This window comes from Liolophura sinensis, chromosome 6 (assembly GCF_032854445.1).
Source record: "Liolophura sinensis isolate JHLJ2023 chromosome 6, CUHK_Ljap_v2, whole genome shotgun sequence".
Taxonomy (NCBI): domain Eukaryota; kingdom Metazoa; phylum Mollusca; class Polyplacophora; order Chitonida; family Chitonidae; genus Liolophura; species Liolophura sinensis.
This window is the reverse complement of record NC_088300.1, coordinates 61486064-61513831: the sequence shown is the minus strand read 5'-3', so window position 1 is coordinate 61513831 and position 27768 is coordinate 61486064. Positions and strand designations below refer to the sequence as shown.

General features: G+C 39.1%; 1 protein-coding gene across 4 annotated transcripts in view; it reads right to left on the bottom strand.

Annotated features, from left to right (window-relative positions):
• Positions 1-27768, bottom strand: part of LOC135466758 (DNA polymerase lambda-like) — a 59085-nt gene that overhangs the window by 2089 nt on the left and 29228 nt on the right. For 2 of the 4 annotated variants that reach the window (XM_064744424.1, XM_064744422.1), the window contains 2 exons: positions 7994-8085; positions 3898-4059 (listed from right to left, as the gene is read on the bottom strand). In XM_064744424.1, coding sequence (XP_064600494.1) covers positions 3898-4059; positions 7994-8085 — 254 coding nt within the window. Of the gene's footprint in view, positions 1-2884; positions 3012-3897; positions 4060-7993; positions 8086-27768 lie in introns of those variants that run through there. The other 2 variants (XR_010444153.1, XM_064744423.1) reach the window with 2 other exon arrangements.

Sequence of the window (27768 nt, the reverse complement as noted above, 5' to 3'; positions counted from 1 at the left end):
ATAGAGGGTGGACTGTTGTATGCTCTTGAACTGCATAGTTAACTGCCCATGACTTTTCAAAGCGGATGGTGTGTCTTAATAAACACCGCTGTGTCACTGGACGACCGCTACAAGCACTGTCATGTTGCAAACATTGTCATATTACAAACATTGTCGCGTTGCAAACATTGTCATGTTGCAAACACTGTCATGCTACAAACATTGTCATGTCGCAAACTTTTCTGTACACACAAAAACACTTGTGTTGAAATCTAACACAACTACTTGTGTTGTTTAATTCAACACGGAAGTGTGTTACCCCCAACACAGAAATGTGTTACCCCAACACAAACATGTGTTAGCCCAACACAAACATGTGTAAAATAAATGTGAAGTACACGTTTGTTTTACAAAAAAAATAAAACACAAACCTTGTGTTAAATTAACACAAGGCAGAGTCATTCAAATATGGCACAATACTTTTGTTGGAAAGAACACAAATATTTCTTCATACAACACAAGTATGTTTTGTGTATACTGAAACACAAACTGAACGACATTGGTTTTGGTACAGTTTGGAAGCCGTGGAACTACAGCAAGTTCTTGTTCATCAGAGTGTTGCTTTAAGAGGTTTTATGAGAAAATAGGAGTGCTTAGCGTAAACCACCGACATTGGGCAAGCTATTGACAAACTCTCCCCCATGTGACCTGAAGGTACGTATGCACACCATACTGGTGGGAGACAACAGATCTTAAAGAACGTTTGCGCAAACGGCCACATAAGTGTGGTCTACTGCTTATTGTCATCAGGAACCCCACAAGCAGTGAGAGAGGCAAGTCATTATAGAGTGTATGTTAATAAATGAAGGCAACACTTAGCTCAGGTTTTCTACTGACCATCACTCGGCACGCAGAATGACAGGAATTAACAGATTAGTATAGATCACCATTCCACTAACATTGTCGCTGAACGGCCATGGTATTGTTGGTCCATCAAATTATTATGGCCACAGATTCTTATGAACACATATATCGCACGTACGTTCACTGTACTAATAAAGAGCAGATATTCATTTCATTTTGCTACAGCGATTACTTCTTTAAACACATACACTTTACAGTCCTTCATTTTAATCTAGAAAAATGTTGCAACAGAAAGTATAAACTTAAAGCCATACATATCTGCCGGAGACACCTTATGACTGGCTCAACGAATACGATCTTCACTCTCTTCAATTTCTGCGCTTGCAACAAAAGCTATACGATGTATGCTTAACTGATTTAATGTGGATGGAATGTCTTAATTAAGTGTCCACGCCGTTCTTGAGGGACATTATCGAAATTGTTATAAGTTTTCACTTTCTTTGCACTGTCTTTGCATTTATGGTTTCTATATCTTCTATAATACTAGCGGAAGCAAACTTAGCAGTAACAATACACTGAAAAACCTTACTGAACCGTAAGTTTTGATTGCTCATCTACATGTAGAATTAGAAACAAATGAGCCCATCGGCCTGCATTTTAATATGCATGAACTACATGAGTAGGCCTACCTAAATCGCAGAGAAGTTTTGATTTCCGTTTGCAAATTTGGCTTCTGTGACTCATTTTTCACTTTTTCCAGCTTTTTTTGTGCTGAATCAAAATACTTTTTCCCGGAAGTTTCAATATTTTACCGGAATCGCGAAAACCAATGAAATCTGAAGAAATGTTCACACAGAATATATGTAATTCGCCATGTCAGCTTCAACGGTGCAATTCCCTAGTTTGTAAAAACAGTTTCCAATTTATTTCCGGATAACCGCCATTCTGAAGCAATCAGATTTTGCACTGTAGAACGCAAACTATAAACGCCAGAATAATAGGACCTGCACCAAACTGTAACCCGTGATCTGGCCTATCATAGTTATGCTAACAGATTTGAGCTCCGGTAATTTCTGTTTTCTACGGTTTTTCGAATGCTGGAAACTCTGACTTGTAGGATAGATTTATATACTTATTTGATGTTCTACGCCGCACTCATGAACATTTCACTTGTACGATAGAAGTCTTACCCAGAATTGAAATACTGTCCTCTCCCAATCATATAACACATGGGATACTTACTACAGTGGAGCAGGTGAACATAAAACAAATTTGCAGCCATGTATTCTTTCTGTGGGTTACTAAACTAACATGAGGAAATCAAACGTGCAATACCATAGCATAAACTGCATGAAATGGATGGATGCCAACAAGGGTCATACAGTAATAGCGCGGACCCCGTCAGTGCGGACAGCTTGACTTTGATCTTTTCTTTGACTGTTATTTAACCACGTATTCCAGAATTTTCCAAAATCTAAATTGGTTATAAAAGCTTATACGTGATTGTGCGTATAAGGAGCACTGGCTTGTTGGCTTGCACACTGGCCTATTTGCGCCTGGTTTGATGACGGGGGATTTATTGAATTATATTGGGGCTTTATTGATGGCCTGAAAAATTCGCAGGTGAAGAAGACATTTTCACAGGTTCATACAACAAATCGACACACTCTCAACGTTTCTCCTAACTAACCACCCCACAGCGCACGCACACGACAAATGTCTTTGTCCCTGGGAAGGTTCAGACCAAATCCCATGCGCGGCGTTCCTCTTTATACATGTATATACAAACTGAAATTGAGTGTCATATGAGATACAGTAAACCTTCGCATTTGAACGGTTTTTCAACGCCAATTTTTCAACATTCTGTATTTCTAACCTACATATCTGTACCGACACATGTTGGAAATTTCGTCAATAACTTGCCGGTTTACACCGGGAACACCGGTTTTCTCCACCAACATAAACTGATCTCCATCGTATCAACAAGCATTACTTGAGTATGGCATTAGGCAACAAATGAATAAATAACAAAAATACTGACATACATTCCCAGTGTGGAAGTAACCGTAGGCATGACACTGTAGGTGGAACAACGCGTCAACTCCGAATTGTGTTTGACACCATACCTCGTGTTCTTTTTATATATGGACGGTGGTGTGGCCGTTAGCCTAAATATAGAAATCTGGATGAAGTGTGTGGGATATTAAAATGTCTCCATGAGATCTTGAGGAAAAAGGGGGGGGGGGATGTAGGTGGGGGGATTGGGTCTTTAGCGAAAGCTTGACGTTGTCTGTGACATAACACATCTCCCTGATCGCGCTATCATTAAAACCCGTAATACAGTACACGAACAGCTACTAGACATCTCTCAAGATCGATCGTTTGGCGAAAATAGCCAAAGAACCTTCCTGTTTACTGACTGTACATATATGGAAAGTAGTTTTGTTTGTCTGTTTATAAAAGGTCTTACATAATGTGTGTTAATTACGAAAACATAAGCCCGGCGTGTCCAAACGTGAAATCTCATTCCCAACCCATTTTTGTCAAAACATTACAACAAAAAATTTTTCCGCACACATGCAATTTATAATTCTCGATTCCACCACTCAAAAACTTAATGTTAATTTTAAAAGAAAGTCTGTTGTCTGGGCGGTCGTTCTGTTAAATGTAACACACACATTCTATTAATTCAACATAAATAATCAATTATACGAACAGTATATTATGTTGAATATTACAGAATATTGTGTCACAATACATTCTAGCATAACTCAGACATGAGACTTTTTGTTAAAATTAACAAATTATTTTTCCGAATGCAAGCACATATATAGATTTTATAGATGGCCCTTGCCTTCCTCACGCCTGCATCGTGATTCTGGAAAGCTTTGTAGGTCATGCTATCACCGGATATATAAACCCGGGGTATTATCACAAATGTAGGGACGCCACGGCAGCATAAGTTTTTTTTTTTTTCTCTTTCTTGGAGCTCCGACTAAATCGATTACCTGGCCGGTGCAGTTCACATTACGGCAAACATTAAGACTGACGTACTTTGCGAATCACCCCTGTTCTAAGCGCATGCTCTGACAGTGACATGCCCATCTTCTTGGCCAGATGACGTATGGAACGGTTGAAGTGAGCTGAGCCCGTAAAGTGCACCAGGGAGCATGCGTACTCCTCTACTGGCGTTACGATGATGTCAATCCGGCGATGCTGCAGCAAAACAGAAAGTATAGAGCGAAATCAACGTGGGGACTCATCATCGTATGTAGTATTCAAAAGCAGCAGTTTGTCGGCCCTTGTCTCTATAACAAATGCGCACAAAACTAATGTGCACAAAACAAAGTGCACATAACAAATGTGCACACAACAAATACAGAATTGGTGCACTGACATATTCATGTGTACCTTGCAAACACATTTTATACCTGTGACAAAATTTGCACTAAACTGTGTACCACTGGTACCCGTATCTTAACTGTTTACATCGCGAGCTACACAAACATATGTGTAAAAAAGAGTGCGTGTTTACTTTTGGGAGTGCACGAGTCTAGAATCAAAGAAAGTTCCATGTGTAACTTGAGGCCGTGGCTTTGATCTGTATATGAATATAAATACATGCATAATTGCATAGCCCAGAGTATCATACCATGTATATCTACAATAAAATATCATCACACCTCTGAGGATGAATGATAACTCTATGACAACCACTGACAGCAGTCCGTCAGAAGTAATATGGTTGCCATATACGCGCAGCCATTATCAAAATAAAAGGCTACACCACAGAGAGTAAAATCAGGGCAGCGACAGCAGTCTGACGGTTGGCAAACTGTCACACCAAATCAGTGAAATCCGGCTAGTTGTCAATTTACCAAAGTTAGGGTTACATTCAAACTTTTCATGTAAATGTTTAGATTGTAGCAACTTAAACGGTCTCTCACAAACACGGCTTATGTAGGATAAGGTATTTGACCTAGTATATATGATCTACGGTAGACGTCGTTTAGTATACATCGGATCCAAATCACAGCAATCATATACGAAGTGTTTAAGACGCTGACAGTTTGATTAAACTGTTGTTGCATTTCCCTGAAGGACTCTCCATATTTTCTGACGTCCTCTCACTTTTATCTACATCTATAACTGATTAACCCGGGGCAAGGATCTGCTAAAGTATTACAACCACAAAGTGTTTAAACAAACAGCTTTAATGAAAGAAAAACTAATAAACATCCGTCCTTGCCATTACTTAGCAATTTATTTGGTTCCGTTCTCAATGTTATGTTTCTGATCATTTTACTCAACAACAACTGTCTTCAATAATTGCAAAATTGAAACAAACAATAGCCACCTATGTTAGAAATTCATTTATCTCAATTGCACGTGTTTACGCTGTTCTTCAGGATCACGAAGGGCTCTTACAATGAAGTCAAACTTTCAGTGATTAAACTTGGTATTTTCCTTTCCGTTATCTTAGCTAAAATTTGTTTTAAAATAGCTTTTCCAGAATTTACGTTGCCAAGAAAAATTTTGACATTTTCACATAAGAAATGACAATTTTAAAGTGATCGGAAGTTGTGATTTAAGTCCAAGATCGGTTTGTGACCCCGGGGCCAGAATCTTTTCCTTTTGGTCGTGGTCAGCTTTATGGGTGAAGACAAATCTGTGTGAAAACCATCATGAATTGTCTTCGACAATCTCACTGGTCCACGAGAAGCAATTCAACAACCCCATGACCGCTCTGACCATACAGAAAATGCCGATGGCAATAATGCTCACACCTGTTTTTGTCGTACAGGTCGCATGTGAAATCAATAAAATTATTGAATATGGCGTTAAACAACAATGAAATGAATGATTAAATCCAGCGATAATTATTACTGCAATATAGTTCCACATAGATCTGTTGATGACAATGTTTATTTTTCACCTCAAAGTCACCTTCCAATACAAATTCTGCATTTTATTTTCCTACATGCCGCTTTCCGCTTGTTACAACATGAATATAGAGTCTTCGCTCCCTCATTCACTTATAAACGTTGGTCTCGCCAATGTTGATTGTACTCTGAGCAACCAAACCGTAAGCTCGAATCCCGCCCTCATGGATTAAGAGAGGTTTTTCAAACATGCATCAAAAGTCCATTACCTAGAAGTATGCAAGTTCATTACCCAGAGGTATGCAACTTTCCTATACCTTGTCACCACGACACTGTACACTTTTCTTCCATCTCTAACACATTATGTGACGTATCTGTGCAGCTATGTATATTTTTCTCTCTTCTGCCCAGCAAAAGTTTGAGAAACGGCTGATGCATGGTGGGAAAAATATTCCAAACGCTACTGTGTTGAAACAGATTTTAAAAAATTACGACAACGGAGAATTCTGTAAAAGAAAATCAATGTCTTTGGTAGTAATTGTTTTAGAGTTGCCTAGAAATGTAAAAATAGTCAGTGAGTTCTTACCGGCCTAGCACCAATGATTAGCAAACTCGTAGTTTGTAAATACGGAGTTTCGGTTTCAAGGTGTTTCAAGGTTTCTAGGTCATGGACTTATGCACGCATGCATAGCCATAGTCGGTGATTTACTCTGGTCACTACGGTTTACTCTGGCCACTACAATTTACTCTGGTCACTACGGTCGCACATTTAACTATTTATTTCATTGTACAGACGCGTGCCACAAAATCATGATGGTTTATTTATATACGGGTTATATTTTTATAGGTGGTACATTTATACACAGGATACATATACTGGGGCTACATTTATATACAAGGTACATTTATACACAGATGTGGGTGCTCACTGTCACAAAGATGAATATCCTCGTTGGTAGAAAACAATGATAGTTTGGAAAGAAAGGGGGATTACTGTCGATATCTGACGAAGACAGATGCCTTTTTTTCATAGGCCGGTTTCATGTTCGGCTGATTAAAATCTTGTGAATTCACGACTAACTTAACCCAAAACAACTCAAGAATATGACTGCCCGTGATCAACAGCAGTCCACTTCTAATCAAAGATCAAGTAAACGTTAACAAAGGTTTTGTTACAAAAAACCATGTTTAGCACCTCCATTTCTGCGACTTGACGAAGCCTTAACCATTATCCCTTCGCTCCTCACCTGTGCTTACGTATCATTACAGCAGCCGCCCTTCTCGTTATTCACCTATTTGCCTGTTACATTAAGACCTGCATCTTGACGTCATATCTTGACGTGTCGACATAACCACGGCTTAAATGAGATACACTCACGCTTTGATGCATCTAATAAGATGACCAGATTCCAGAGATCTTTTATTTCTTAGCCCAAGTGTGACTGTAAAATTATTTATTTATTTACTTCCTTTTTTAATAGATTGGTTATTTGAGTCATACCACAGAATATTTCCCTTATACGACGACTGCCAGCATTATGGTGGCAGGAAAGCGGGGGAAACACAAGAACATACAGACCTTCCCACGCACTTGGGATTTGAGCTAACAGAGACCGCATTGATGACAGGCACCTGGTTAATGGTTAAAGTCATACTCGCACGAAACCATGTTCTGTTAATGACTTTTCCACAGGTGTGTAAGTATTATTGAAATCTTCATCATTAAGACCAATTAGTTTAAAATGATTGTGAGTGACTTCGATGCCACACAGCTGTACCTTACTAGTGTGCAATGTACTTTGAAAACAATCGAAATCTGTCATACAGCTTAAATGACAGGCATTGAATTCGGATAATATACATTCCACATCTCAGGAATAAAAGCTTGCACGAAAAGGACTTGTGACGACATCATTGCTTCATATGCATAAGGAATACGCGATTTCGGGAATACCCGACACTGCACTTCCATGGGTTCTCAGCAATACAACCGTCAAGTGGGAAGTCGATCAGAGAGGAACGGTTATGGAAAAAATCCAAGGACAAACATGCAGAGATTCCTTCCTTTATGGTTAGATTAAAGATAGGTACGGCTTCACCGAATCGAACCGAACACGATATATTCACCTGACTAAGCTTTAAGACGTATTCATTATTTCAACATCTCTCACTTCATTTACAGTTGGATTGAAAATAACTAAATACATGTCTGATTTACAACAGAATGGTTTGGCAATATACAGCCTTCCACGATATGAGAAACTGACCTTCCTGTTGTCTCCATGGAGTTTAAACACACCCATATACTTTTTTTGATTTCCGTTTTCCTCGCCCGTTACCAAGTCGTCTGTCAAATAGCCTGTAACGAGATATCACCCGATGCATCACATTTAGATATCTGCCCGAACAACTTCAGGTTTCTTATGAACAATAGCAATTTATTAACGTTGGTTACGTTTACAGAAGAGCTCAAATTCAGTTCCCAACGTTTTGAAATAAACAAATTCAAATCGATTTCTCTGAGTAATAATTAATCCCTTACCCATGAATGTTTGAAGTTTAACCAATAAAATGGCACTAAGTGTCACAGCTGTGCCCCTAATAAACTACTAACCACAATTTCAGCTTGTTCCTGTTCTTAGCTTGTCTTTTCAAACACTTGCATTTTATGTGTTAAGTACCTTAATAAATACGAGCCTTGAGATCTCCAACGAACTTTAGTGTTAGACCACTTGGCCCCAGGGTCACGCAGTTGTCAAAGACTTCAGTTCGACTTAATCTTAAGTTTTCCTGAACTTACTTCTGAAAAGCGCTAATTTTCATTTTTGCCATGAAAGTTTATAACTCATAAAGCATTAAAATAAAAGTTTTTTGTGTAAGTAACAATTTTAGAGATGTAAACTGGTTTGAAGTTAAAACTTAGTCTGACATAAGACTAAGATAGCTTCATGATCCTTCGGGCCAAAACAGCCCTACGTTCAATGAGGTCCCGAATCGTGGCATAGGAATCTTCAAACTTCTTTGCAACAGACTGGAATACCAACATCATCTTTGGCGTTGTAACAACTATAAGATGAGAATTTTAACGACGACACCCCCTTCCCCCTTCCTGCCCCCACCTCCCCATTTTTAGGTATGCACATGGTGTGAAAGCTAGTATAAGCTGCCGGGCCATCTACGAAAATCCGAGTCTCGAAATTACCGCCTCCGATAAAACCCCAATCCCTTGTTAATCATTCCAGATTCATAAGCACCCACACAGATTGATGCTCCCAGTCATGTACACGGTGTGAGAAGCCGGATTTAATTTGAAAATACAATTCTGAATAATGTAATACGATATATAATTACATATAAAACGAAAGGGTATATAGGCAAAATGAATGAACAAAGCCGTAATGTTGCCTACGGGTCGTGCGGAATAAGGAAATATAAGCATAAACAATTTGATGTAAACCGATATTAATATTTCTGTGATAAAAGGATGTCACACAAGTGATTTAGGGGGGAAAATGTTTTTGTTTGTTTGTTTTGAAGAGGCAACAAGCACACATGATAAAGCTGACTGCAACTTATGACAGCTGTACGTGACAGAAATGCCCACACTCAATTATCACTTTCACAGCTCATTCTCGGCACAAAACTATTTACAAAACAATAACTTGTCTTTCTGATTGCGCAAGTAATGTCACAACCAACCCATATTTCAACCTTAAGTCTAGAAAGAAAATTCAACCATTCACTTATATAATAAATATATACGTATGTATGCTTGAGGTCTGAAGTACTTGACAATTTTTCAGTCAATATGACGATGAGGAGGTGTATGTACATATATCATGTCTTCTTCAGGCAGGGCGAATAAATGGCACCAAAGTGCTACCGCCATTGAAATATCATACCTAAGACACCAGACATGACACCTGATCCAGTCACATTATATTGACTTCGAGTAAGACGTGCTCACTATTAGGCCACCGAAGCGGTCTTTATATTTACACGGAGGCCACGAAGGCCCCCTTATACAATATAAGCCATAGTTATAATCAAAGTGACTGACGCTGTTTTCATACGTTACTTACTTACTTACTGGACGGAGTGAAGCACCGCATTCGAGAATATTTAAATTATAATACATAGAAGAAACCGGAGTACGCGAAGTATAAAACTACCAGTCCTTGACAAGTACATAACTTGAAGAGCTTTCGGCCAAAAGCTAAGCAAAGATTTTCCACGCATAGCGAGGTGAGTGTATATGCTCTCGTGATAAAAGGCAAGTGATCTCAAAATGACTTGATGAGACAGGCGATCGCTATCTACCGCTAGAGGCTTAATTTCTCTGAAGCCTTGAGAACGGTCGAAAAGGCTGGGACCCCCTGTCCGAGGGTGCATGGGATTGCACCAATACCATGTTCAACCTCTGAGCCGCAAACCAGCCCTATTTATTGCTGCCAGTGTCAGGTTCAACTTGTCTCTGCTACTTATTTAGTTGATTAGTGTTTGAATCTATGCGTCAAAACAGACATTCGTATACCAGCCTTCAACCCATAAGGACGGTCCAGGTCAATAATCGCAAGGCCAACTCCCAAAACGACGCCACAACCCACCAAAGAACTAAGAAAATATATTAAGCACGAAAATAGAACGGAATCATGCAATGATAAGAAGTCAACAGTTTTCAGTGATGATGGAAAGAGGCAAGGTATGCTCTATGCGACTGAGTGAAATTAGTATTCAAATCGTGAATACTGATGCAAGAATATTAGTTTTCTATAACAAAATATTATATCATTTGCGCTTTGATTGCAACTGTTCAAATAATAGTATGCAACGTGGCCATCTAATTCAACACAATGAATAAACTGTCCCCTGCCCCGGGGTTAAACGGAATTAGACACAATCCTGAAACAGAGCGCCAGAAATTCTGGACGCTCTGTCCACATTTACTGGTATGGTTGGACAAAACCGAAGTATCCCGAGTAATCGCCGCCATTCGCCAGGTACCTGACAAATCTATACTTATTTAATGATGCAGTAGAACACTCTCCCTATTAAACTGTGCCATCAAACTTTATGCTCCCTATATGTACAGCAAGCATAATTAATACTGGCCAGAGGAAATAAACTTTGTGAAAATTTGTGTACATATGGACCCTTTTTCTTCAAGTGCACAGTAACCAGTATAATGAGCCAAGTCCGCCTATCCAGGCCTATTTCCCACTATTTATTTACTTAATGGAATGTTGCTGTCCTGAAAGGCAACCCGTGTTTCGCAATCCGTTTTGCTGTTGTTGTGGGAATGTTTATCCCAGAAGTGACGAATTCACTGACGTTAGTTTCGCAGAGCATCACAGGAGTGGCGAATACCCTTCATTTGTCACTGTTAGGTTTAGTAAAATCCTGTTATCCTTGTCTACACCTTCGACAAGAGAAAACAGGCCCTCGTCCTTGTTTGCTTCATCCTGTAACATATTTGTCGTTGTTGTTCAAGCGCTGTTCTTGGGTTTGAAAGATGCTGCTTGTTTCGCAGACGTCTATTCGATTTGGGAGGAGTTTGGTAGTTGTTTAGTCGGTATATAGATGTTTATTAGGTATTCAGTATACTGGAGATGTTTATTAGGTATTCAGTATATGGGAGATGTTTACTAGGCTTTCAGTATATGGGAGATGTTTATTAGGTATTCAGTATATGGGAGATGTTTATTAGGTATTCAGCATATGGGAGATGCTTATTAGGTATTCAGTATATCGGAGATGTTTATTAGGCATTCAGTATATGGAAGATGTTTATTAGGCATTTAGTATATGGGAGATGTTATTAGGTATTCAGTATACGGGAGATGTTTATTAGGTATTCAGTATATGGGAGATGTTTATTAGGCATTCAGTATATGGGAGATGTTTATTAGGTATTCAATATATGGGAGATGTTTATTAGGCATTCAGTATATGGGATATGTTTATTAGGCATTCAGTATATGGGAGATGTTTATTAGGCATTCAGTATACGGGAGATGTATTCAGTATACTGGAGATGTTTATTAGGTATTCAGTATACGACAGATGTTTATTAGGTATTCAGTATATGAGAGATGTTTATTAGGCATTCAGTATATGGGAGATGTTTATTAGGTATTCAGTATATGGGAGATGTTTATTAGGTATTCAGTATACTGGAGATGTTTATTAGATATTCAGTATATGGGAGATGTTTATTAGGTATTCAGTATATGGGAGATGTTTATTAGGTATTCAGTATATGGGAGATGTTTATTAGGTATTCAGTATATGGGAGATGTTTATTAGGCATTCACTATATGGGAGATTAGGTATATAAAAGACAACTAAATTTCATTAATATGTCTATAAAAAACTTTAGCGTCCTATTAGGTACCGGTAAGTAACATTGTCCTTCTACATCATCAAAACTTCACGAGGTATTTCAACAACATCAAATAGACGATCTCCAAAATTTTGAACAGATTTTCTATAGATATGATTACTGAGCAAAATTAAAGTTGAGCCCATCAAACAAGAAAACAAATTGTTGCCATTAACTCAAGATCTACATCTTCACGCACAGTTCCACTGAATAATTGGACGAAACTGCTTTCAGAAAGTTCAACACATTTCTGATGCTTCTATAATAGACTTCTGAAGATTATCCCCATAACAATCCTTCGAAAAACACTACAAAGCCTGTAAAATAAGCTAAAAAAAATAATATATTAAAAAAACTAAAGGCTATGCACATGTTCACAATTCTTCAGTTTCTCAACTTTCTGTTGTTAACTGTAGTGGTATAAAGCCACTGAAGAGCTGCGCCATGGACGGACGGGCGGGCTAACAGGCAGACACCCATCAATGTTATATGTACCATCGTCCCTTAAAGCGTTTTCTCTTTCTATTAAAACAATCTCTATTTTCAAACATACCCGTGTACAAATATATAACTTCGTTTCAGTACAGTTCTTAGCTTACACGCCACAGGTTTGTTTGGTCACCCAGAAAGAAAACGCTTAGATGTGTGTAGGATGCCTTCGTCACGCGGTTTTCCATCCACGTGCTGTCACGGCATAAGACTAAGTGTGTGTTAATAATATCACATGCAGAATTGCTGAACCACGGCCCGGAGGCAGGTCGCGGACAAGTGGGACTTATTATCCAATAACTATATTTGTTCACCTGAGTTAAGGTACACTACTTTGTATTTCCGAAGGTAAAGTAGGCAGATATGAACTGAAAAGCGAGGCGCGACAAAAACATTTACTAAATATCACACGGCACATTAAATGATATATGCTGCAGATATATGCTCTAAATACCTGACGGAGCATTGAATTTCATAACAAAGTTTTGATTTCAACTGATTTTGAGTTTGAATTCATTTTGAGTTTCTGCTCATTTGCGATTTAGAGGAGAGCAGAACATATGTGCAAATGGTTCGTCATGCGTTGGTCTGTTGCTTCGAGTTTTATACAGAATCCTATCCCGTTTGCCTGCACAAATGAGAGAAAATCAAGAAAGATTTACTGATAATTACTTACAATCAGCTTTAATATAAACTGACTAAAATTTACCTTTAACAGCAGACTGACCCCGCCAAAGGTGCTAAAATGCCCTAAAATACAAAAAAGATCTTGAATCTCGGCAATACTCGTTTGCATATTTGTGGCTATTTTGTTCATTTTCCCCAAAAAATGTATATCAAACTCGACCTTTTGTGATATGTGCAGTACAAAAACTTCGATGCACAACATCACTGTAAACAGCTTTTAATGCTCACTGTATGACAAAGACCAAGTACATGTCAGCGTTATTTAATATTAACATTCATCTCCATAACTTGCGAGTGTGTGTAGAAACAAGTGGGCCTACATATAACCACTAATTAACCGAACGTAAACGACCGATGTATTAATACAGTATCTATTCTGTCTTGTTGTATATACGTTGGATACATATTCGCATGCATGGCTATCCCATCAGCCTTGACTGTTTCTTATAGAGTCTTTTTCTAATTCCAACCTGTGTTCCAGTGTCAACAGAAATGACAGTGGATACGTATTTGCACGCATGGCTAGCCAATCATCTTCCAACGAATTCGAAGTAAGACCACACCATACGAGCGTCATATGAGGATGGTCGATCAATTGTAACATCAAAAAATGTCTGAAATGAGCACAACCTACAATACTGTTACATCCAATTGACAACGTCAGATCGAATCAAAGGCCCATTGTACACTATGTTACCTGCCCACAACTCTCAGAAAACCGTTCACCCAGAGTTTCAAATCAATTGATATATCCATGCTGTTTTCAAATGCAACTAGATGAAGTCGTGTCTTCAAACCTCGTCAGTACAGTGGCCAAATCACACAGGGGCCACAAAAACTCTTGACGACAGACACTATACTATATTTCAATACTTGCCGACAAAGTCGAGCAAGATAACATTGCTATGAGGACATTGTTCTATCAATGTATAGGTTGTGTAGCAAAGGTCAAATAAGACGATGAGCTATTACTACTTAGGGACGGACAGCGAAGTTTACGACTACATCTTATTAACTTAAACACTCCTACTTCCATTTCACACTGAAAAAAAAAAGCACGCGGAGGTCCCTGGCACTACCATCGCTCTCTGGCTCAAACATGCTCCATTCAAGCCAGCGCTGATTAGGCCACTTTTAGTCAGGAGGTTTAACATGTACCTTACGAAGGGCGGTGGTGTTCTCCGGTCTCTCTCCAGTTTCCTCCATCCATAAAACTGGTCACTTTCGGACATTTATGTATTCACTATCATTGTTGTTTAATGCAATACTATTTTTCATTTGTACGCAGCACAGTGGTCAGTTTTATGGTTGGAGGAAACAGGAGTACCCGGAGTAAACCTACGCCCACTGGCAATTATACCGAAGAATTTTTCCCACGGACGACACGCGGTCTTCAACGAGCGTTATACGGTTTATTGACACATACAGAACCTACGAAAAGTGAAAGCGGTATATTCTACAAATTCACCGTCCAAAACGAGGTTCGCTTTCGTCTATGTAACATATTCTCGTAAATGGTGTTTAAGCCCAATCACAGTACATGGAAACGTTCAAAAAACCATAAAGGAGTGATTTGCCCCTACGGTAAGCCATGTTGGAAGTTCTATAACTAGGTGAGCCGAAAGGGCTACAGATCACAAATAACTTCTGGCCATCTAAGTCGCCAGAACTCAAATGGTTAGCGACACGTCTCACCCTGGTAAGTAAGTGAAATAATCTTGATAACACCGTAAAATAAAAATCCGTAACTCAAGTACCAGTAAGTGCAGATCTTTCTCTGCGCCCAATAGGCAAATGTACACGTCCACAACGGGCAAATACTGTTAAGATAGACAAATACACCATATTTCCTAATCACGTTGGACAATTCGGCCAGGCACACATCTCCACAGTTTAGCGTAGGCACCCTATTGTCTCCTCGGGAAATACATACGTTTGAAGAGGGTCAAATACAGAATTGAAGAGTGTACTACCACGATGCTGACCCCATGGGGTAAGTGAATTATTCTTCAGTACGGCGTAATACACCAATCAAATATATATATATATATATATATATATATATATATATATATATATATATATATATATATATATATATATATTAAAGTTTTTAAAGACGCAGCAGAAAACATTATAAAAATAAATGAAAACATGTATTTCAAGTTTTTAGACAGTTTATATTGTTCATGTAATACCGAAAAATAATTTATGAATGAAAATATATAACCACTGTCATACAGTTCAACCGCTTTTAACAAATACAACCAAGTAATAAGTTAACCACAAATCAGTTTTTAAACTGGACGATATTGTTTTTTTTTTGTTGGTTATTTTTTGAGATCGGGTATAGCACACTGCACGAACACACAAAAAGTACTTATGTAAGGTATTAGGCAGGCGACAAGGCCGTGTCCGTCAATGTTTTTTTTTTTAGCTTGTTCACTGGCAACTTCTGGCAACAGAGTTCTGTAAAGTTTGGGCAAGGCGGTAAATAGGGTGTCTGTCAATGTCTTTTGAGGTTGTTCACCAGCCACGTTTACACCCTATCCCATCCGACATTTACCTCATGCTGTCTTGGTGACAGGATGAATGTCCTTATCTAAGCCGACCACGACGTGTATGGGCAACAGAGCATTCACCTGCATACAAAGTCTTGCCACTCAGGGCATTCACTTCACAGTATATAAGGCATAGCAAGCAAGAGGGCTTCGAGTTGACCCTACCTTTCTCGAACAAACGATGTTGCCATGACACAAGGCTCGTTCGGGGCTCAGCTTCGCGCTTGTCCGGCGGAAGACCCGACCTTCACCTCTATGGGGCGACTTCGACATAAAGGTTCGGTGTTGTCCCGTTTACCACGTGTATGACTGAATCAGCTTCCATCACCACTCCGATGAGTTGGATCCCTGGGGCTGCATGGGAACCCCTAAATCTTATAATTCTTCATTACGGGACTTGGACGTGGGCTGAGAAGGGAAACACCTGACTCGATCGGTCACAAACCGTGGAGGTGAAGATGTCTGACAAGGCTTGAAGTTCGCTGTGCGTGATAGAGGCGAGGATGTAAGGCGAGCCGTTGCGGCGTTTTCTGTTGTCTACTGACATAAACACAGCACAGACTTCGTCCAGGGAAATAGCCCGAGACCATCGTTTCCTGAGAGACTTTCTGTTGTTTCGACCATTTTGCACCTCAGACAAATCTCTCAGTATGTTATCTAGTCCATATTTAAGTATGTCGTAAGTTTGTATCGGTGAACTCGACTCTGTGGTATCGGAGCTGGGAACTTCATCGGAGCTGGGAACTTCGTCGGACCTGGTCTCCAGAAGACCTCCGTCCTCCAATACACGTGACTCAGATTCAGATGGCCGCGTGGTAGGTAAATAACTTTCTGGCACTATGCAAGTCTCGCTTTCCGAAAACTCCAGCTTTTCACACTCAGAAACTTCGGCACTCTGACTGTAAACTCCCCACTGGTTTCTCTGGAGTGTGGCAGCATCGATGGTGCTGAAGATGTTAGCCATGGCGTTTCTTCGTCGGCGAGGACGAGGGCAGGTAGGGGCGACACGACAGTCGACAGGCACGACGTTCGATCCGTAAGACATCTTTTCCAAGGAGAGTGAAGAGGGACACCTCGCTATGAATTTAGCGTGAATGTACAGTTATCAGTGCAACAGGTAACACAGCTGACTAAAGCTTAACAAGCTGAATGATGCTCTTTAGCGTTGGCTTCTCGCGGGAGGATCTGAAGCTTCCTGGTTTGATCGTCAGTTTATATACGTTGTCAGGTAATAACACTGAGCTTAATGCCTGCATGGATGCGTCACGCACAAACGACCCTAATGAATACAGTGACGTCAAGAGTAGAGGCGGTACCGCGAATAGCGGGTTCGTGCGGCTTGCGAACCAATAAAGCCGTGGTTAGCTGTCATCAGGTGGGGAAGCCCCAGCTAGGCTAATCTGACACAGCGCCCCATCACTTACAACACAGTGACTGTTCCGATCAGCCAAAGCTACTGTGAAACGAGATTTCAGGCTAACTAGGCCACTGTACACATACCTCAGAACAAACAACGTCATTTTTGCCACAGGGCTAAACACCCCTTTTCAAACGGAGCTTTATGATTGAACATGCCAATAACACAGCTGTGTACGACGGGCCTACGTCCTCAAGGCGCAATTCATTATTTCCTCTTCACAACAAAACCATACGCTTGTAGTATACTGCGTATGTTGTGACATTACTGTTATATGTATAATACCGCACTGTACATTCCTCATATACCTATAGGTACATACAATTAACGCCGTACTTTGATATATACTTACAAGAACGAAATACTATACAGTCGTATATAAGCGCCCGCACACCTCCAGTCTGTCAGTCGTTTGAAATATTTATGAATATTACATGCTGCATCAATTAATGTAAGAGACACGAGTATCTGCTTGACTGCTGATTCTACTGAGATTAAATCACCATGTGTACTAGTTACAGATAAATGGTTTATATGCTGCCAATCATAAAAACCGTCTCTCTTAATATGCTGAGGTCCCTTGCACTGATGCTCAACACTTATAATTACCTAGTCGATTATGTATGCCCGTAGAGATCGCCAAATGGACACAAAACGTAGTACACATTTCCTGAATAATTTCAATGACACGCGACAACGGAATAATCTCATGGCAGAATTACAAATTTTCAGACCAGCGACAAGATAAAGCTCTCAATAATCAAGTTATACAAAGCAATAATTACCATAAACGTTATATATGCAAATTTCCACAGGTGACAGGAGTGGTCTATAACAATGGGCAGGTACAGTACTGAACTGAACTGAACTGAACTCCACTTCTCAATACTAAATCAGTACACACAGGCAAATGCATCATGGGTGTACTGATTTTGTTTTTCATTTTATTTAGACATAAAATGTGAAGTGGAATTAATAAATTATTGCAAAGTATCTTATCTGGTATACAGTATGAAGCAAAGCTATATGTCAGGTTTCACTAGTTAAAGCAATAATCAACTTGTTTTTAATCTCACTTATCTTTTCCCTTCATGGAAAATCGACGCATGTGTTCAATAAAAGGATTTGAATCTGCTCATCTAAATAAATCACATGTTTAATCAAACTTACTACTTGGTTCGTATTAATCTAGTCACAATTGATTCTAATGAATCTAAACGAATCACGCGAGTAATAAAATTAATTGATTCTAAACGAACCATGCACGTGTTTAATCAAATGAATGGATAAAACAAACCCTGTGTTTGCAAAACTAACAGATGGTAATCAATCTAAACGAATTTAGTGTTTGGTAAAGCATGTTCTAATGAAGAGCTCCACTTCAACTCGCATAGCCTAAGATATTGATTATTAGCGGGTTTTAGCAATTGTAGTTCCAAGGAAACAGGTGTGTTATGCAAGACATCTCCGTAAATCAGTTTACACGCAATGAGGTTTCTAGGATGTTTATACATATATATATATATATATATATATATATATATATATATATATATATTTGTGTGTGTGTGTGTGTGTGTGTGTGTGTGTGTGTGTGAATAGTGAATAATCCGATACCCAATACTGTTTTTGACACAATTAGTAACCACAATTTTCTGATGCGGCTGCAGAGTAAATCACGAAAATTGCTCAGTTCGGTGCTGTTTGCCTATGGTTTGAGGTGCTGCATTGCAAAAATTGGGTTACCTGGAACACGTTACATATTTCACTAAAACGACAGCGGTCAGCACTATCGTGGGAGGAAACCTGGCAAAGCCCTCGGGAACCTACGACCATTCGCGGATTGCTGGAAGACCTTCCCAAGTACAGTGGAAGAGGAAGCCAGCATGATCTGGACTTGAACTCAAAGCGACGGCATTGGTGAGAGGCTCCTGGGTCAATGTGCCGCGCTGGCATGCTAAACACCTCGGCCACGGAGGCACCGAAAACCCGTTAAGATTCAGTTTCAAGGGCTATTCCCTTTCATTCATATCACGTGTTTCTCCTTTTTTACATTCTGATTTTTACTATTTACAACAAAATTTGCAAAGCACCCGCAAAGCCGATCCCCAAAATTTCAGTCCTCAAACGGTTATATTTATTCTTGACATATTCACAAACTTTTGCTTGTATATTATACAGAAAGTGTTGCTACGCATATAATGTTCCCTCCACCCAAATTGTCAATGAAACCTAACCTGGCCCAGTTTATTTTCTTGCCGGCGGAAACGTTATTTGTATTTTGTTGTCACCCTAGCGACAATTTATGCGATCCCCAAATCAGAGGTGCATGTGTGAAATAACAAGGGCCACTAAATAAACACAATCAGGCCTCAATTTCTCGAAACGGACTCCTGACGTTCTATTTTGACAATATATTAATCAGAAACTAGGATTTCTCTCTATAACCTATTTCTTTTAAAGGTTCGCCTATATTGAGCTGTCTGTAAAGTCAGTCACACTCGCTTCCAAAATTGCCTTTAGTCAGTGACACGTAACAACATATGCTCTACACACTGATATGTTTGCAGATCACATTACTACAAGGAAAATAAAGTGAGAACACTTTTTCTAATTCATAAAGTTCATAAGCTCGATTTCGGTAGCAAGAACCCATTGCCTGGGATGACGTGGTAATTATTCAAAAACCAGTGACATGCTGGATATTGGGCCGAGTTCAACATGTTTTGACGGAGGAGGACACCAGTTAAACTGCTACTGATTTTACTGTTTTTCTGACACGGCCAGATTTGAAATTGTTTCCACATATCAGTATACTATAACATTAACAAATGGATTTAATTTTCTCTGTTGTAGCATGTGATCTCACGGTAGCATGGCTTTAAAGCTGGATGTTAGGAAATTTTGTTATAAAAAAACACGGTAGTCTACTCGCTAAGAGTGTAGTGTAGACTGTGTTACTGTGTGGAATTTGTTCTAACCGCATGATGGTGCGCCTTTATTGTAAAACAAATTACTCTCCACGCCCATTCCCCTGCATGCCAGTTGTTTTTGAATAATTATTACGTCACCCGAGGTAATGCGTTCTTGGCGTCGAAAGTGGTCTTACGCAGTTTAACATTATGAATTAGAAAAAGTGTTCTTATTTGATTTTCTTTGCAAGAATATGGGCTTCTAACATATTCATGTGTAAAGGCAAAACTAAGGCAATTTTGGTAGCGAGTATGACTGATTTTACAGACAGCTGAATATAGGCGACTTTCTAAAAGAAAGACTATAGCTTGTAGTTTGTTCCGTGGCGTCATTACTCCAGAAAATCACATGGTGTATGAACTTACAGATGACCTATATCCAGCCCACATGTAGGCCAAAATATCTATACGGTATTCTCATGATAGCTACGTGACATGTATAGGGTTTACATTTCACAATTCTCGGACAACACAGATATGGAGCTTACATCTTGGAAAATCCGGGTTTCTCTTTATGAGTGTATGTATACAACACATGTTCGTGTATATCCTATTTGTATACATACGAGTCTTACGCCATACCGGATTTGATGGGGTTATGACAATTAGGCCTAATCGTATACAGGGAAAGTATATACTGATTTGTAACGGTTTCATAAAATCTCAAAGTTCATAAAATTACTTAAAGAGACAATTTTTTGCCCAAGTTCATGCAACATGACATCAAACAAAGTCAAACACTTCATAAACACTTGCAAATAAAGTAAAGATGTTTAACAAAAACACTTTTGCTTAAGTAAAAAAAAAAACTTGCTTCCTGATACCTGGCCCTGGCACACACAAAATACTTTATACTCCAGTGTAAGCTTTCACAGAAGTTCCCAAGTATACATAAGTATTCAAAACCAGTGTTAACTGCTTTAACAGAATAGTAATAGAAATGATGGAAGGATTACGGGAAAAGTTGATTGATTCCATCATGAAAGCCGGATTTCAGGCCCACAGCCTGCCGGAAATTAGATAATTGTTTTCTTGTTATTCCCAGAATAGTTACAAGTTCTACAAAACGCAGATTAGTACTTCGTGAACAATATCCCTTTGCTCCTTTTGCACATTGTATTTATTTGATTGGTGTTTTACGCCGTACTCAAGAATATTTCACTTATACGACGGCGGCCAGCATTATGGTGGGAGGAAACCGGGCAGAGTCCGGGGGAAACCCACGACCATCCACAGGTTCCAGACTTTATATAAAAGTTTCAATTCTGAAACTTTGAAAGGTCTTCGGCGAAATACCCTAAGATGTTCTGTTCAACTATAGTTAAAGACGTGATAATACACTAACATTGTAACATGGTTTACGCATACGCTATACCCTGATAGTGGTTATGTGTCAAATATCATATAGTAATCATTCTGTTCAGAGATGAGAACTTCGACTGTCGGATAAATAATCTTATAAGTGGTAGCGACCCGGATGTGAGAACGGATGACGCGCTACAGCCGGCAGAGTCTTCACAATGACTGGATCAAAGCTGTCGTGATAAAGGCCGTATACGTATCTACATGTAACAACCCTCACATACACATATACTTCCACGTTGCCCTGGCATGCACTCATGTACACTACAGGTAAAACCTCTGTTACAGATGACACATTCGCCGGATATACAGCCTGACACGTGACATACACCCGGATAGATACAATTTACAGGAGCTGCCCCACGGACCATACGTAGTCTTAGCGAAGACCGGAACGAAGAAACCGAGCAAAATCATTGTAAAGATGACTAAATATCAACGTCAACAGCACTCTATGTGTTCATAACTCGAGCTTCCTGTGGGCTTTGTGAAAATGTTCAGGAGAACATACGTACTTATATGTGTGGGTGTGCAAGTATATATTTCTATACATCTATTTTTTTCTACACCTCAAACATTTTCGTACAATTAAAGGATACATGAAACTCAAACGTTTTTTTATTTCCTACAACATGCAGTTTATGATGTGTCCATTCAGGGTTTAAACTTTACATCTTGTATCAAATACCGATATCTGCAAGTCATTTATTGATATCGCTTAATTTATTTTATTCATGTATTTCATTGGAGTTTTACGCCCTAGTCAAGAGTATTTCAGCTATGCCACCGCCAGCATTAAGGTGGGAGGAAACTGGGCAGAGCCCGGCGGAAACGCACAACGATCAGCAGGTAGCTTGCACGTATGAGATATCGCAAACTAAATTATCGATAAATAGTCATTATAAATATTTATCAATATCTGTAAATATTTACTGATATTGATATAATTCGCGTTTAAATGTTAATTTAAAATATGCCTCTTAATAAAAATATATATATACCATGTTCTGGCGCAACTTTCCGTTTAAACCACAATCCTTTAAACCCACATGCAATTTTCGTTTTAGTTCCTTTTCAAGTATCCTTTAAGTGACTAAAAATGACAGAAAAAAACACAGGGACATTTAACGAGCGTCTTAGTTTAACGCTCAGAAACATTCCGCCCACCAAAAAATGTACTATAATATTTTTCCCTCTAATAACTAAACCGACTAGAGTGACAACCCGGTCAGCAACCTTGATCGACAATATTTTCCTAAAATTTCACGATTCTGACAACACTCCAGGTATCCTCTTGACTGATATATCATTTACCTGTGTTCAATATTTTTAAAACATATTTCTGTACAACAGCCTCAAAGTTTTACCTACCTAAATTACCTGTTCAGTTATGTCAGTTCAAGGAAAGGATTAAAAACCTTAACTAGGATGAAGTCATAACAAAAACAACCGTTTCATGAGGCTCTTGAAATTTTTGTAGAAAAGTTTAAAAAAGTTTATGATGAAGTTTTCCCTGAGCGGACTGTCGCCGCTCCCTGTCAAAGAATACACAAACCATGGATTACGTCAATTAACGAAAAAAACAAACTGTACCGCGAGCAACTTAAGTTTCCCTCCCCAAAGGCTCGAAATAAATATAGGAAATACAGAAATAATCTAAATACTATGATTAAATCCTCTCGCAAAATATATTTCGAAAATAAATTTGTACAGTGCAATAATGACATAATGGCCACTTGGAAAGTTCTCAATAAAATACTTGGCAGAGGTAAATCGCACTCGCTTCCAAAAACTTTTACTATAGTCTTGATTTGTCTAACAAAGAAGATATAGCCGACAGTTTCTAAAAATATTTTTCTGCCATAGCATTTAACCTTGAATCAAAAATATCGCATGCTACATGCGACTTTTCTCAATACCTTGGCCACCCAATTTCAAATACACCTGGAACTGCCGGTATCAATATGTCCGACCTCAAACTAATTTCCGAGAATATTTTTACTTCGTTAGGTACATCATTAACTTATCTTTCGAAAGTGTTCACGTTCCGGACTCATTAAAGATTGCCGAAATTACACCCACTCATAAGTCAGGAGAACTCAACCTACTCGAAAATTATCGACCGATATATGTCCTCCCAGCCATAAGTAAAATATCTGAAAATTCTGCAGCAATCAATATTACAAATTATCTCGAAGGAAATAATATCATATCGCCTGATAAATATGGTTTTCGTGCCAATCATTCCAACATGCATGCAGCAGGCTCTTCACACGATTTTCCTGTATCTGCTAGAGAAAAGAACGAAACTGTCGTGTTACTTTTTTTAAGATTTATCTAGGCTGCCTCCGTGGCTCAGTTGTTTAGCGCTCTAGCGCAGCGTAATGACCCAGGAGTCTCTCACCAAAGCGGTCGCTGTGAGTTCAAGTCCAGCTCATGCTGGCTTCCTCTCCGGCCGTACGAGGAAAGGCCTGTCAGCAACCTGAAGATGGTCGTGGGTTTCCCCCGGTTTTCACCCACCATAATGCTGGCCGCCGTCGTATAAGTGAAATATTCTTGAGTACGGCGTAAAACACCAATAAAATAAATAAATTTAACTAAAGCATTTGATACCGTGAATCACAAGGTACTCCTGACTAAACTTAAATATTACGGCTTTCATGCCAAACCAATTCTTGAGTACGGCGTAAAACACCAATCAAAAAAATCAATCAAATAAATAGATTTATGTGAAGCATTTGATACCATGAATCACAAGATACTCCTGACTAAACTTTAACATTACGGCTTTCATGCCAAACCACTCCTATGGCTGTCAAGTTATTCAGCTGGACAAATTCAGAGTGTCCAATATGAATTCATAGTTTCCTCTTTTGCCCAAGTTGACTGTGGAGTCCCACACGGATCCATCCTAGTGCCCATCTCATTTCTTTGCTATATCAACGACATAACTAATGTCAACACTGTACTAAAATATGTATTGTCCGCCGACGACACAAGTGTGTGTATCTCAACCAGAAATATAAACGAAGCAGTCACTACGGTGTCTGTTGAACTCGGAAAGAGTCGTGACTGGATGACTTCAAACAGGCTATCCTTAAACATTAACAAAAATGTATGACCATCGGACCAGTATCCTCTTCTCCCAAGGGCACTCCTCGGCTTTCTATGCAAGGTCAGTTATAAATTATGTTTCCAAATTTAAATTTTTGGGTATAATGTTTAACAGCAAACTTTCGTGGACATCCCATATCAGTTACATTTGCAAAAAGGTATCTCGCAACATTGCCATAATTAACTATATTAAACGTTTTAAAACCGGGGGCCTCCGTGGCTCAGTCGGTTAAAGCGCTAGCGCAGCGTAATGACCCAGGAGTCTCTCACCAATGCGGTCGCTGTGAGTTCAAGTCCAGCTCATGCTGGCGGCCGTACGTGAGAAGGTCTGCCAGCAACCTGCGGATGGTCGTGGGTTTCCCCCGGGCTCTGCCCGGTTTCCACCCACCATAATGCTGGCCGCCGTCGTATAAGTGAAATATTCTTGAGTACGGCGTAAAACACCAATCAAAAAAAAAAAACAAAAAAACAAACCAACTCTATTAATACTTTACAACTCCTTAATTTCAATCTTTTCTGAACTATGCTTGTGTTTTATGCTGTAACACTTATCCCTCTCATCTCAGACCTTTGAATCTGTTACAAAAACGCGCAGTGCGTTCAGTAACCCTATCTAATGGACTTGAGCACATAGACCCTAACTTCAGATCTCTGAATATTTTACCGGTAAAATTCTCATACTTGTACTTCCCCTGGATAGATCAAGCCCTTTGTGACTTTATTGACGCCATGCTTTATTTTCGGTAAACATGTTTTCCAATTATACTTATGGTGAATAAATACAATACAATAATCCCTGGAAACTTTAAGATACTGATGAACTTTCTGGTGTGTTGTATGTAAAAACAATAGAATGTTTAGCCAGACTATATGCAACATGGTCAACAACTTCAAAACCTTGTTTCGCAGATGAATTGTTGTTATATGTGATGTGTATTTTTGATGACTGATTAATTGGGAAATCAATCAAGGTAGATATTCATCACAATTTATATCACGTCGCTATTCTTGCCAAACTATCCCGATCCCACAGGAACAGAATGAAAGTTTTGTTCATATTTAACATAAAGTACGATTAACCCAGAACAATTCTACCTATTTCGAGTCGGAAATAATTAAGAACAAAAACAAAACAACGTTATGACCTGTATTGATATAGTCATTACGTCGTGTTGTTCCATGGGTACGTATTCTAGCTTAATCTTTTGTCAACATCCCCTCGATACCAAACGTGACAGATAGGAAAATGACACATCAGGTACAGTCTGAAAAACACAAACATCAATGAACGCACTACCTCGACAACAAACATTAGAGTTAGTAAAACTGACATATCAATCAGATCCAGAAAAACATAAACAACAATGGAAGCTAATTACGGAGATACTTTATCCGCTTGGATCTCTTGAAAACAGCAACTTACACGGGCTACCATTTCCCGACCCAATGTAAACATCGGCGACCCAACGTAATGGGCTATACACATCCCCTGGCGAATGAGTTTGACGCCATGAGAACTGCACAATCTTTTACCCGTAGGTTATGGTTTAATTTAACGCTGATGTCAGCAGGCTTTAACAGAGCTTAGCACAAGTGCTGGAACTTTAACAAATCATTTCAATTCAACACACGACAAAGAAAATTGAGTTATGCCCCACGTTCTCTGAGCGAAGACAGCCCGCAATATATGTAGCATGATTAGCAAATTCAATGCAACAAATGCGATATATACATGAGTATATACAGGTTACTTCAATTCTGAAAAATATTCGTGTCATATATATTGCAGGTGACCTGCAAGAAATGTACCGCTTTGCATTCTGTGTGGTCAAGATCTATGCGGCAGCCATGTTGTAAGGTCATTTGCATGGCAAATAACATGAGTAATAACAGCTGGGAATATGGAATTGTTACTATTTAAGCGTTTCCGAAGTATTTTGAGGATGTGCTAGCTAAAGTAAGAAAGTTACCTTTACATGATGGTTTAGACATGTACTTCCCATACAAATCAAGATGGATTCCTTCTTGAAGAAGAAGCATGACAGATTTACTAGATAAGCATCCTAAAACTACCCAAAAATAATTAAAAAAATTTTTTTATAAACGGACGTGTCATTTGGAAGTTGGTATTCCAAAAACTTTTTAAGTTTTACTTTTTTCCAGCTCAAATGCGCGACGCGATCAAGTTATACTTTCTAACGTTTATGACAGAAAAGCATAAAGATATCTTCTTCACTGACCAAAGAACTCATAAAAAAAATTGTCATCAGCGCAAAACCAATCGAAATTTTGCCATTATTTTGTGAATAGCCCAAACAATAGCTTTTCACAAAATATCAGCCTCTTCTGTGCAGGTGTACCCGATCAAACTTGGTACCGAAAATTCTAAAATTCATAAAGTAGGTCGTATTAAAGCTTTTTCAACCCTGGGACCATTTTAACGCCATACGTAATACGGGTAAGAGTCTGATATATACTAAACGACAACAATTTGAGCCATTCTTGGTAACTACGGTAATACAGTGATTTGATTAGCAAAAACTGATTTCTCGTCAAAAATCTCCAGCATATCCTCTTTAACGAATCTTTATCTGGAAATTTTTAAAATAATTGTTTCAGAAAGTTACAAATGACCGCTGCGCAAACGAACTCTGACGTGGTTCTGACATCATCGCGTTATGCGTTCTTTGACAACCTTGTTGCTACCTTGGTGATAACTATTTTATCGGTATGGTGATCTTATGATATTGTATCAGGAAACCTGAATAATTTATTTATTTGATTGGTGTTTTACGCCATACTCAAGAATATTTCTCCCAATTGACGGCGGCCAGCATTATGGTGGGTGGAAACCGGGCAGAGCCCGATGGAATCCCACAACCATAAGCAGGTTGCTGGCAGATCTTTCGACGTGCTGCCGGAGAAGAAGTCAGCATAAGCTGGATTTCAACTCCCAGCGGCGGCATTGCTGAGAGACTCCTGGATCATTGCGACGCCCAAGCGAACCACCTCGGCCCCGGAAACCCGAATAAGGGTCTCTCCTTTAGCGTGCTGGTTT